The sequence below is a fragment of the Corvus brachyrhynchos genome, unplaced genomic scaffold (assembly GCF_000691975.1).
Source record: "Corvus brachyrhynchos isolate BGI_N302 unplaced genomic scaffold, ASM69197v1 scaffold279, whole genome shotgun sequence".
Classification (NCBI taxonomy): domain Eukaryota; kingdom Metazoa; phylum Chordata; class Aves; order Passeriformes; family Corvidae; genus Corvus; species Corvus brachyrhynchos.
The window spans coordinates 6,461,588-6,475,377 of record NW_008246060.1 but is presented as its reverse complement, the minus strand read 5'-3'; the positions used below and the strand labels follow the sequence as shown (position 1 = coordinate 6,475,377).

The window sequence follows — 13,790 nt, the reverse complement described above, 5'->3', positions numbered from 1 at the left end:
CCAGGGTCTGCAGCCTGCTGGGGACCTGCAGCTGTGGAAGTTCAAGCAAAGCACTCCCTGGTAACCTTCAGTTTAAACTAGCTATAGTCTAATACATTTATGTTTTACTAAACACAAGTATTTTCCATTGGGTTTTAGGCAGTATGTGCCCAGTAGATTGGCAATAAAACTTTATTATTGTCATTTGTGTTAGAAGACCAAGCTAAATAATCAAGGATTAATTCACTTTCTGAAACATTCTGAGACAAAGGCAATAGGACCTCTCCTTTTTTTATGGCAGCGTCTAAGTGCAGTTTGCAAAAAAAGGTTGCGGTGAAGAGCTACATTCACTTTATTAAGTGGACACATTTGCTGATCTAAAAACAAAAATTCAAAGCTTTTTTTTTAATTTAGTAAGTTCTCTATTTGTACACTCATGCTGACCTTCAAGATAGCAGAATCTGATAAAGCCTGAGGCTTCCAAAAACAGGGAAAAGATAGAAAAAAAAAAAAGCTGATATAGTAATAACTCTCAGCTCTACTCTAAATATGCTCAGAACATATCCCTCCTAAAGGCTTCTCTGCATTTGGGAAAGCTGACAGCAGTTTTACCCTGTGGGTGGGAGGTAATCTGACAGGGAGGAAATAAAAACAGCCGATCTCAAATGGCTCCAAACTTTTCTCCTGGAAATATTTTGTTAAATGTTGTGTAATGATAGACACACATCAGCTGTTACTATGGTTATGCCATCAGCCATTAATGCAATTAAGGTAGAAGCAGGATTTTTGACGAGAAAAACATCATCCATCTTATGTAACTGCAGAATTAAGACAAGAAGCATAAGTAACTACACTACTTTACAGAATTAGGGGATATGGATTTTTTCTGTGCTACATCATTTCTTTTTCCAAGAAGAACACAAAGAAAAAGACATAGTGCCTCTCATCTAACCGAAACTTAGAGACTGGATGTTGAGTCAGAGCCTCATCAGAGCTAAAATAATTCAGGTCGCCTTGAAAAGGGCATTAAAGGACAAAGCCTGAGTTTAAACCAGTGAAGGATGGATTTCAGGGTGGCACAGCTCTGTGCTGGGTGAATAGCTTGGGTTGCTTGGATCCATCCCTCTCTGAGTACCAACATAAACTTATTTTTTTTAAATCTATCGGTGACTGCTTTTCATAATTAGATTATTCCTTTTCATGTATAGTCTATTGACATGGGGCAGTAATGAGATTGAGCTGGTGTGATTCAAGCACTGCGTAGACTTCCCTGAGACAGAAGCCCAAAGGGAGGCAGGCTGACTGAAACATAGCTGAGGGATTTCTGTGCTTAAACAAAAAAGAATGTTTTAATTTATATTAAATACAAACCTTTTCTCTATCAAAGTCAGGCCTGGATATGTGTACACCAGCAGCATGTGCAGGCTGTCAGCTCTCCTGAAAACTGCCTCCTCTACATCTCCCTTGCTCTGAACCCTGAACCACGTGTCCCTGCATGGAGCCTGACAATCCAGTTTCTCTTGTTATAACAAAAGGCAGAATTACAAATACGATCAAACCAGTTCTGCCCCACATGACTGATGAAGTCTGAAGCACTGGCTTGAGCTGTCACCTACAACTTTTCTGAAAGCCTTTGTAACTTGCGTGCAGACTGACCACTACAGATCTATTCCCTGAGCATAAGATTCCACTTTAATTACTGTTCTCTCATCAAAGAAAACAGCAGCGTCATTGTAGATATTTTCCATGTCCAGTTGAATCACACCAAACAATTCTGTCTTTCAGCCCTGCTTGGTTTCTGTCTCAATGGCTTGACAATTATTTCTTTCCGAAAAATCAAAGAGCTCCGAACTCCCAGCAATCTTCTGGTTCTCAGCATTGCCCTGGCCGACTGCGGCATCTGCATCAATGCCTTCATCGCTGCCTTTTCCAGCTTCCTCAGGTATGGCAGAAGGGTTTTCCTGAAGCATGCTCAGGAGAACCACATGAAAATTAACAGCTTAAGTTCTAAGAGGTCTAACTAATTAAATATCGCTCTTCCTACCGTAACACGTAGCCAACCTTCTCATTCCCTCAATCTGAAATAGCAAAACAAAACTCTATGTGGTTCTACCAGGCAAGTAGAAAAGCAGATTTTACTGCATATAATTATTGACAGATTATAAGACTGACTAGAGAAGACATTTAACCAGACAGCTTTACCAGTTTAGAAGCTACTTGAGTATCAAAATATCACTTCACTAAACCTCTAGATTGACCCCAAATTTGTCTGCAAGTCTGTATCTATTTGTTATGTTGCACTGACTTGCACAAATTGACAAATTGGCTCCTCACAAAGAGGGCAAATCTTGAAGACCTAGATAATTGGATGAAACGTACATTTCAAATTTAAAAACCCCAACTTTTCAATACAAAGATGCAGGGTTATATTTTCTTCTCAGTATTAAGAATACAAATTGCTGTTGTACTGTAAGAGACACCACAGCAAGAAAAATGCTGGCAAATGCCTAAAAGCAAGCACAGTAACATCTTTCACAGTGTTTCTCAGACAGATAGCATAAGCACAGGCTATCATTTTACCCTCTCTGTTAATGCAATTTCCAAACATGTCTTCACCTTTCTCTGTCGTTTTCTTAATATATTCCTTGTTTGTTGACAGATACTGGCCCTATGGCTCCGATGGCTGTCAAATCCATGGATTCCATGGCTTCCTGACAGCACTGGCCAGCATTAGCTCCAGCGCTGCCGTCGCCTGGGACCGATACCATCACTACTGTACAAGTAAGGGCTTCAATTTACCTCACAACCTTACCCACATCCTGCAAAAAGCTGGCTTAGATTTCTGAGAATCAAAGCAAGCACACAGTTATTATTTGTGTATCTTATATATAAGTTTGTTTATCTTATACACTAGATAGAGCAAATATAAAAAGTTTCTCCAAAGGACCTCTTCCCATACAGGAGGCAATCATCAACCACCTGCAGGAGACATTTCCTCATCATCATCGCATCCAGTTTGTGACCCTCTTGCCATGCTTTCTCTTAACCCATTGGTAATCTTTAAAACAAAATCCCCCCAAAAAATCCAACTCCTCATATTGAAGAAAAATCTATTCATCTTGGGCTTTCATCCAACACCCTGCTGTGCACCAAACAGATCATCATGTCCATGCAGAGTTTACTAATTATAGAGAAATTTGGTGTAAGCAGAGAGCTGCCTCTGCAGAGATGGTGACTGGAACAGAGCCCATGCAGAGGCATGATCGGGCAGACAGAGTTCAGCAGCCCCTTTGTGCAACACACAGGTATTTTGGGGTGCAAGAGACATCTATACCCACACAGCCTTTCAGGCACAGCCTACATGTGATTTTAGCAGCAAATGGCAAAACACACCCAAACCACACAGGGAATATAGTCAGTCTGATGATCCTGCTGAGGGTGAAAAGGCTGCCAACATTTTTGTTCTGCAATTTTTACAGGAATTCAGCTCAGGAAAAGATATGTATTTTTTCATGTCTAGACAAAGGCCCCAAATAATGCAGGCTGTGAGCAAAATCCATACTAACACCCCTTGGACACTGAAATGCATTTGGAGCTGGGAGAGGAGCATCTGTATTTTACGAGAGAGCCTGAAAATAAGCATGTCTGGGAAAGACATTTTACTCTCTGCCACATTGGCTTTAATGCTTTTGTGTCATGCACTCCTCCAGTCAAGAGCATACAGTACATTAAGAGCACAGGCAGAAGAACCCTAAGGGCACAAGCTTCTTTACTTTGCTCCAATTGTTACAAACTGATAGCCAAACATGGCTCCTATAGTGAACATTTTGAACAACAAAACAAAACCAGAAACCCAGAAGATGCTCATGCCCTGTGGTTATTCCAGTAAAACCAGCCCCTGCTAGTTCAATTCTTCACATGCTGATTGCAAAAAAGATTAAGTCATATTTCATAGATACGCCATACCAAGCCTACAGGCTATACTGTGTTCTCAATCCATACATTAAACTCCTGTTGACACTGGTGAGAGTTGCATGCCTGTACAGAAGGTACAAAATAGCTTTACCTAAAAATCAAAGCTATCAGCCTTTTATCTTCATTCCCCAGGATCTGGTACTCCTTCCAGACTCAATTACATAATCCCCAGGCTTTTTTGTTATGTCCAAACTGTTTCCCAAAAACAACTTTGTTGTGGCATTCCTCAGCTTGGCACTTGATTATCCACTATCCATATTTCTGGGAAGAAAGAGCTGATGAGAATGTGAGAGATTACTATGATGATAGGATAACTTGGAACTTTACAACCATTCTGTATGCTAATAACACAAATTTGCTCACCAACATTCTGAAAATTGACCAGGTTTTCAGATTTGGAAGTCAGCACAACCCTAAGTGACAAAGCACTACCTTTAAAGTGTATTGGTAACTAGACAAGTCACCCACCAGAAATCAGGTTGACATTGCTTGGCATATGGAAGAAAATAGTATTATCACCCCATATGACCGAGAAGGTCAAGATATTTTATTCTCCCCTCCCTTGTTTTTTTTTAACTTCCAGGCAACCATACTGGGCAACTCTCTTTTCATCCCCTAAGTGTGGTTCTGGGGTTTATGAGATGCTACTTTCACAGCAAAGAGGAGAGAACTACAGAAATAACCTAAAACTATGCAATGAGAGTAGAAAAAGCAGGGGATTCCGAAGGGCATCAATGTCAATCTCTAGCAAGATGGGAAAAAAAGCTCTTAAAATTTGATCATTGGGGGCAAAGGAGAAAACAGAAGTAGTTTTATGTAAGTGCCTGATGGTGAAGAAGAAAAGCACAAATTCTGAGGAAGCTGCCTCTCAGCAGCCAAGTATTCAGGAGAGAAGGTGACAGTTCAAATCAAGGTAGACATTGTCAGTTCTCCCTCTCTGACCATTCGTGGTGCCATCAGAAGCTTGTGAAGAGGAGAAGGATCCTGGTCAGTTCATAAGTACAGCATACAGTTACAGAATTAAAAGGAAAGAAAAAAATACCGAAGATTTTTAACTTGCATTTAAGAATTATGAGGAAACAGTAAATCTAAAGTGATTTATATCAGTACTTCTCTCAATATTTTAAAAGAGAAGACAAACAAAACTAGCAGGGATTTCACAGCAGCACTCAATTTCAAAAAGTAGAGTTATAGTGACTTTTATCTAATCCTTAACAACCAAGGTAACCTGGGTTGCTCCAATTGAAGCTGTCAGCTCTGTCAAATTAGGAGTAAATCCTAGACTCCTGTCACACTGCAGCCACCCTGCCACATTCCCTTCATCTAGCTTTGCACCTGTATCAGTTTTCCCTGACAAGATGTCAATGTTTGTACAGATCTTGCATTTTTCTCTGAAGCAGGAGGCAATCACCAAGACAGTTCTAAGATCATGGAGAACCGCAGGAAAAAAAAATCCCTTAATTAAGTTATTTTAAAGAGCTTTTTATAATTATATGCACAAAAGTAGCTGTTACACATTACAGCTTTCTTATTCCTACAAAAAATGAATACTTGTGAGCACCAGTGACTGGTGCTTTTTGCACTACAGATGAAGTAGGTACTAACACCTATTTTACTTATGACTGATATATATTCTTAATTAGCAGATTTTCAGATATTTCTGTCTTTGACAAACTTAGCTAATTTTAAATTATGCATGCCATAAAGTTTGGTATAAACCATACTGTCCTGGAACATATTGTAACTTAATATTATACAGTTAATAACGTAACCATTTGCAAGAATGAGGAAAAGGGACTTTTTTCCCCTCCATCATAGAAAATCCTGTTGACCTTTTACTTGAGACACTGCTTTTGAACAGCAGACTGAAATCTAGCTGAAAGTTAGCCACAGTGTCAGAGATGTATTTTTCACGTTGCAAAAATCAGCTAAATGTTTGAATAAATCATAAATCTTAAAAAAAAAAAAAAAAAAAATCATAAATGTTTCCACAAACTAAACATGGAGATATAGTTTATGATTATATCACTAAAAACTGGCCATCATGATCAAAAGGATTAAGGTTCCCTGCTCTATATAGCACTTCCTAAAAGTTCAGCTTTTGGCATTACAATTTTAGTAATCTTTGAATGATGGGGGAGCACTCTTTCTGTTCCAAAGCAATTAGAGAAATCATTTTAAATTCCCTGTATTAATATTTCACTGTGTGGAAAAGAGAGGCTTCCTTTTTGCTTTTGAAAGAGAGAAAACCAGAGCACAAGAGCGATTAGACTTAAAAGGACCAAACTGCCAGCACTGGGCCCTAATTAGGAATTATATCTGTAAGCATATGCTGAACTCCCTACATATGATTTAATTGAATTAGGACCTACACGGCTATTACATTAAATTTTATCAGGCCAAGAGAAGGCATTTAAGGTAAAGCAATGGCCTACTGTGCACAAAAACCACTGAACTGCTCTCAACTTGAGCTCTTGCTCTTGGCTTTCTCAGGGGAGGACAGTTTTGCCACGTGAACACAGCAGGATTCTTTCACTGTTCTTGTACTGAAAGCGTTTTTTCTGAGTAAAACCAAAATAATCTCAAGCTTGTGTAATTTTACATTCACACATTTTTAGCTACTTCTGATGTGTGTGTAAATATTTTCTGGAGGGTCAACCAGCAGCTGATTTCACCAGGTCTACTTTACCATTAATCTCATTTTGCAAAAGGTCAAAGCCAAAAGGAAAAATTTAATTTTGTTAGTTCTGATTCTCTCCTCTTCGAGCATCGAAAGTAGGCCCCTTAAGTGTGAGAGGAGAGAAAAGATGAGCTCAGCCCCAGAAACGAGCTTTCCAAAGGCAGGCTGTTGAGACATGCCTGGTGCCAGCCTCCATTACAGCATAGTTCTTTTATTCTGCATCTATAAGAAAATTATGATCCCTAACTCCCATGGAAAAGTAACTAAAATAAACTTTTCCTCACAGTTTTTCACAGAAAAGGCACAAACACTAAAGTAAGAAGGTGCTTAGGCTACATTGCTTCTTTGGACTGGGAGTTTAATAATAATTACAAATTACTAAAAAGTTGCACTTGTATTTCTAGTCTCCTAAATCAAAAGCTATTATTTTATTTTCATCTATGTAATTCTAGAGTCATATTATGCCAGTACTACAAAGCAATATTTAAGCCTTTGCAGCCAAAGTATATCTTCTATGTAGTAATCATACAAAAGACAGATATTAGTCCTTATTAATAATTCTTCATTAGTAATTATTCCAAAATAATGTTTTAAATTACTAAAAAAGTAAAATGTTTTTTGCAACTACCAAATATAAAACCTAGACTATTTCATACAAAGGATTTTAATTCTCCTTTGTATTTAAATTGCAATGTGTACAACTGTCTTTTCCCATTATTAATTTTGAACACCTGCACCAAACGAATTTTCCAAGTTGATTTTTAATGCAATTCAAACTTTAATTTTTTTCCCCTGAAGAACCTCTGGAAGATAAGAAAAAGGAGAGGGATGGAATCAGAACTCCTGTAAAAGGGCAGTTTCACTAACACCCTTTATTTTCCTTTTTTTAAAATATACAAGAACAGTACAACACAAAATAGCTACTGTAGAGTTTGTGGTTCCTCCTGGAGCTGCTCCCTTATGGGGATCTCCAGCCTATGAGGCCCCCACATGTCCTTCACCCACGAGTCAGCCACGTGTGACCCCATGGCAGGGACTCACCTCATGCACCTCATCCCCCGTCCTTCACCTCTGAGGGAAAGTTCAGAATTGGCCTGAATCTTCCTGCCTCCTGTCATGATGCTGCTGTCTAAGGGCAGACAAAAAGACTGCTTCCCAGCCTCAGTGAAAATTGCATCACTACTTGTCCGTAATGGGAGATTTGATTAGAAAGGAGTGCTGAGGAAAGTCACTGTTCTCCTTGCTGGTGCTGCTGGCGTCATGGGCTGCTCAGCACAGCCACGATGACAGACGTGGGCCTCTGTAACAAAATTATCCAGACCTTTTTACATGCAAGCAGCGAGACTAGCACAACATCCTGCAGCAGCAAGGAATCCTGACTGCCTTCTCCATGAATAAATACTTCCTGTGTCTTCTGAAGTTTCCAATCTTTCATTTCATTTCATTCCTATGGTATTTGATGGAACTGGATGAGATGGGCACAAGGGAACACTTTATTATAAAATTAGAAAAAAAATTACTAATGCTGAGCTTCACATTTCCTAGGATAAGTGATGATCTTAGGGGGAAAATTACTTGTCCAGCAGTAGTTTTAGAACAAGCTCTGTTGTCAGGTTGTATATATATACACACACATGTATATTGATGACCAGTAATTTTAGAAAAGGGTGTATTAGATATCCCCACATGCCCTGCACTCCTGGCCAGGCAGGAAGGAAGTAGGCAGGGGCTGGGGAGTGTGTGCAGAGTCACGTTTCTGATCTGACCCACACTCTGCAATGGGACTCTGTTTCTTCAAACGCTATTTATTGCATCACCCTGTTCATTCTACTCTCTGCCTCATCTGTGTCCTTAAACACATTCCCAAAACACAAGAATATAATGTTCATAACAGCAGCTGTATCTCCAGCGTGGTGCAAAACCGAGCAGCAATACAGCGTTTGTCCAAGTAAAACACACAAAAGGGAAGTACAGTTTGCTGTTTCCTAAAAGCTTCCTTCATATTTTATGCAAGACTGATTCCTCCAGACTCGGGTCAGCTTCAGGATACAAAACACAGACACTTGCTTGTTTCTGCCTGAGGCCCAAGGGCCTGACAGCTGTTTCCAGTGGTTTTGTTCGGGACATGGAGAGCGTCTTTTCTCTTCCACAGGGAGCAGGCTGCAGTGGAGCACGGCTGCCTCCATGATGGTGTTTGCATGGCTGTTTGCTGCCTTCTGGTCCATAATGCCCTTACTGGGGTGGGGAGAATACAACTACGAACCCCTCCGAACCTGCTGCACCCTGGACTACAGCAAAGGGGACAGGTGAGGGCCAGGGCCAGCTCCCACAGGAGCAGAGTGGAGGCTGTCATCCCCTAGGATGGTCTCGGTGGCACACAAAACCCCCAGCTGTGCCCACCACTGTTGCTGGGGGAGATGTCCCTGCCCAGCAGCTGGGACAAGCCAGGCATCACCCAAGGCTGCCTGGACTTGCATGGTGGCATGTGGAACAGCTAAAGTCAGCTTCCTCTATGGGAAAGGAGGGTGCTCAGCTTTCTGAAACTCCCTCACGCATCTATACACTGCATCTTTTCTGGGTTTAGGGCTTGAAACTCTTTCAGAATGCTTTTGGCTTTATGCAGTCCAGCACAGATGTCCACGTAGGGGTGTTTGAGTTTAGAATACAAACAGCTGTTGTGATTTTCGACAACACAATCCATCCCACACACAACAGCATGGCTTAACTGGCCATCAGCAAATGCTGCACCTGAAGCACGTTGACAAAACTGGTTTTACCAATTTAAAAATACAGTTTGGTATATACTTACAGCAAGTTTACAGAGATGCACTCAAGAGAAATTAACACCCTCTTTTTTCTTTCCCTCCTCACCTTTTCCAGAAACTATGTCACATTCCTTTTTGCTCTGTCCACTTTCAATTTCATGATCCCAGGCTTCATCATGATGACAGCTTATCAGTCCATACACCAAAAGTTCAGGAAAACTGGGCACTTTAAGGTAAGAAAGCTCCCTCAGCCCCTGCAATCACCTTGCCTACATCCAGTAGAGACAAAGTCCTTAAAAAAAACCAATTTCTTTCACAAAGACTTTGACTCAGCTCCTTCTGTGCTAACCCCCCAGTGCTACTTAAGTAGGAAGGTAGAGCAACACAGGATGAGGCCGTTCAGAAAGTTCACGGAAACACCATCCTTGGAAATGTCAGCATTTTACCAGATGGCCACATCTGCCCTGACCTAGTGCTGATTCCCCATCAAAGAGGGAGTTGGACCAGTCATCCTGAAGATTCCCTTCCATCAACACTGGTCCAACTCTCCTCAAAAAACAAACACAGAGCTTACAGAATATTTGCCAATAGCATATCAATATTTATCCAGAGAAATTTATCTCTGGAAGGATTGCTGTTTCCTGCTTTGCTACAGGCCTTTGGTTTATGGTTAAGGAAGTCAGACAGAACTGCAGCTCTGCAAGGAAACACGCAGGCACCCCATGGGGGAGAAGGGCCTGCACGTACACACTGTGTTTACACTTGGCTGAGGAAATTCAGAAATCTTTATGAGCTGGAAACAAAGGAATGGTTCTGGTGTGGCAGGTTTATGGGAATGTAATGTGGTGATTATATGAGTTGTTTGCTGAGGTGCAGGCCATACAGTCTGGGGCACTACACAGGGGTGGTGGTCACAGCCTGACCCATGCACTCAGTAAAGACAGTCAGTTCTCAAGAGAAATGTTATATCGACAGAGACAGCCAGGCAGACTTGTTTGTAGCTGACTGGAATAAATACATGTGCCCTCTATATATTTATTGAACAAATCTTAGTGTTCATTATTATGTTTATTACTTTTTTCCAGAGAGTTTAAATGCACTAGAATGTGATTTCTTCCTCACGATATTCTGTAGCTGTGCAGACAAGTTACAATACAGAAAATTTAAGGATAAAATTATCACTTCCTTAGTCATTAATATTTGTAAGATACTTGGGAACAGCTGGCCATGAACACCATGGATAGGGCCCTAGCATGAAGGACAGAGGAATCTTACTACCACAACACAGCTACTGCATGCATCTGTTGCACCACCATAGCAGTGGCTTCACACAGTTTGTCTGCGAGACCATCTAAGAAGTCAGCAAAATATCATTCCTTTTAATCTGCTTTTCGATTTTCACATTGCTCTCTCCTCTCAGCAGCAATTACTGGCCACGGCTTCTATATCTAGCACACACTGATTTGTCTGATATACCCTAAGGTGTTTTGCCACCTCTGCCACTCCCCACCCATGCCCAGGATCAAGGCCTTGGTGCTGCTGCACTGTGCTATCCCATATCCTGTTGGCTGATCCTCTCCTGCTGCTGAACACAAACCACGGTCTCACAGGACCTCTCCCACCCATTTGTTGTAGCGTGTGATTGTGAAACAAAAAGAAACCTATTGCTCTTGTTTTTCAGTTTAATACTGGTTTACCATTGAAGACGCTGGTCATCTGCTGGGGTCCCTATTGCCTCCTGTGCTCCTATGCAGCAGTGGAAAATGTGATGTTCATTCCACCAAAATACCGCATGGTACGTCGGTGCCACCTCAGAACCCAAACGATGGCATTCTCCTTACTCTCCTCTCTCTGTCTCTATGAACAATGCCAGTTTACTGATAACTGGGTTTACCTGTAAAAACATATGTAAGAAGTAGTCCTTTTCCTCAAAGCATTCTGTTCATCTACCATTTTTTAGTGAAAACAGGTAAGCACAGTGATATAACAGGCATTGCATTACTGCTTTGATCAAGCAAAAATGTAGGAAGTCGGGGTATTTTTCTTCAGCACTTAGTCAGGGGTCTGTAGCCTGTACTGTTCTATGCCATGTAGGAGCTTTTTGTGGCACCAGCTCAGAATTTACAGTTATAAAGAAACTGTTTGTCTCATTCATATTTCTAATACTTCTCTCTCCTCAAGGAAGCTGTAATTAATCACTCCTAAGGTTATGCTGCCTCATTTTTCCCCTTTCTTTTATGAGTCTTGGCTCCAAAACCACTATTGGGACTCAGTAATATCCCATCAAACCTTTCAGCTTTCATTCAGTGCCCCAAAATCAGCCCAGTTTCAGGTCACCAAATGCATTACTGTAATCAGTATCCCACATTAAATGTGTTAGCAACATCAGCCTCTTCATCCATCGGTCCAAAGGTGTCCATGGCACACCTTCCACTCCTCCTAAGTGTTTGTATTCACTCTCAACTGAACTATCCCTGTTTCAGGCAATGCCAACCAAAATTCTTCCTCCTGGAGACTATAATTTCCTGAGTAGGACTTGCAACCAGCCAAACTGCTTTAACTTCTCCTCTCTCTGGGAGTAGCAAGCTAATGCCATTGGAAACAGGCTTTTTTTTGGTAAAGGGAAACTGAACATAGGCTGAAATCAGCCCATTGGCTTCTCGGTGTGTTTTCCTAGTAATAAATATTGTGTCTCATGACAGATTCCTGCCCTTATTGCCAAGACTGTGCCAACAGTGGATGCCTTTGTATATGCCCTGGGAAATGAGAACTACAGAGGAGGAATATGGCAGTTCCTCACAGGACAGAAGATTGAGAAAGCAGAGGTTGATAACAAAACTAAATAATCCATTATGGCATTAAACAAAATTACTGTAAGTACATCGCTGAAAGCAAAATTCAAGAGAAAACTGAGTGCATTCTCTGATATGTATGTGCAAAGGTGGTTCCACATTGGAAAGGCTGTGCATTGGCTACACACAATGAAGGATGGAAAGAAAGCCCTCCAGATAACTGTCCAAACCATCATGAGCTGCTTGTCAAACAAGCTGCCTTAAATCCATGTTGATTGTCATCAGTCTCATTTTATATGTCACTGCGAATAAAATATGTGCTGGAAAGCATTTATTTTCTCCTCATAAAAGCTATCATAAAGCTCAGCAAATTAACTGAAGTAGGATATTCATTTATCCAGTGAGGCCTCATCAGATCAATCTGTGCAGGTTGTCCATATGGTAATGTCTAGATTACTAAAAGATTAAACCAGTAGCCAGTATTAACCACGTCTGTATAAATAGCTTGTTCATCTGAACAACTCATTTTCAATGCACCCAGCACAGGAGTTTCCAAATTTCTATCATGAATCTGACATCCTAGTTCCATAAAAACATTTTAGTGAGCATATTTCCCCAGTAAGGAATATTAGCTTGGCTCCCATTCAAATGAATCACTGGGTGACATTCAGCTTTGTCACACACTAAACTACATCAGATTTTGCAGCTGCTGCCTAGCAGGACAATCAAAAGCTTATAGTCCATCATAAACATTCATCTTTTTGTTGAACATTGAGTGAGAACTAAAGGGAGGTATGAGTCAGATTCTGTTCAAAAAATGTCATAAGAATAAAAACTAACTTCACATCTTCCGTTAAATTCCCCTATGGTCTACGTAAGTGAAAGCAATCACTGAATCAGTTGTGATTAAAGAGTCTGAGCAATTAAAAAGTCACTTTCATAATTATCAGAATTCATATGTATTTTAAACTACCAGAAATGTCCGTTTTAAACACTTGTATTTGCTCATGTTGCTCATATTGCTCATGGAATGAAAAACTGTCAGTTGATGTTGTCTGGTATTACAAGATGCGTCTCAGAATTGCCCATTTGTAAAAAAATACGTGCACAACACAGATTAGGAGAGATAGTGTGTACAAAAAAAGCAAACCTAATTGATACTTACAGGGGTCATATGGTTCATTTCCAAGCATTGACAGTGAAAGGGGTTTTGAAACTAACCAAGGAAAAAATTGATCCATCCTTTTGATGCCTTCCAACATACTTAAAGGGAAACCAGTTGTTTATGGGTTACAAAAGGGTAGATGGTACAATCCTGAAAGCTAAACAGTCGGTGGGTAGAAGGGACATTCCTCTCATGTCTAGAGATAGGGAATAAATGTCATTTTGTCAGCAGTCAACCAGCAGGATCCCATTCAGAGATGTGCTTTGGGACTTTTTGAGGCTCAATCTGGTCACAAACTACCTGACAGAGCACTGAATAATGCCATGACAAAATTATGCAGAATAATGACATCTAAAGCTGGCAGCTAAGACTTACATCTTAGGTACACATAATATAAAGTGAGCAGATGACAAAATGTTTGCACTGATAAGTGC

At 40.6% G+C, this 13,790-nt stretch overlaps 1 protein-coding gene across 1 annotated transcript in view; it reads left to right on the top strand.

Moving 5' to 3' along the window:
* The window catches only part of RGR (retinal G protein coupled receptor), a 14,572-nt gene extending 1,332 nt beyond the window's left edge, over positions 1-13,240 (top strand). Inside the window, exons 2-7 of the mRNA XM_008642804.2 lie at positions 1,765-1,921; positions 2,639-2,760; positions 8,787-8,940; positions 9,515-9,632; positions 11,081-11,194; positions 12,102-13,240. Coding sequence (XP_008641026.1) covers positions 1,765-1,921; positions 2,639-2,760; positions 8,787-8,940; positions 9,515-9,632; positions 11,081-11,194; positions 12,102-12,245 — 809 coding nt within the window. The 3' untranslated portion in view covers positions 12,246-13,240. The remainder of the gene's footprint in view (positions 1-1,764; positions 1,922-2,638; positions 2,761-8,786; positions 8,941-9,514; positions 9,633-11,080; positions 11,195-12,101) is intronic.
* Positions 13,241-13,790: the final 550 nt, after the last annotated feature.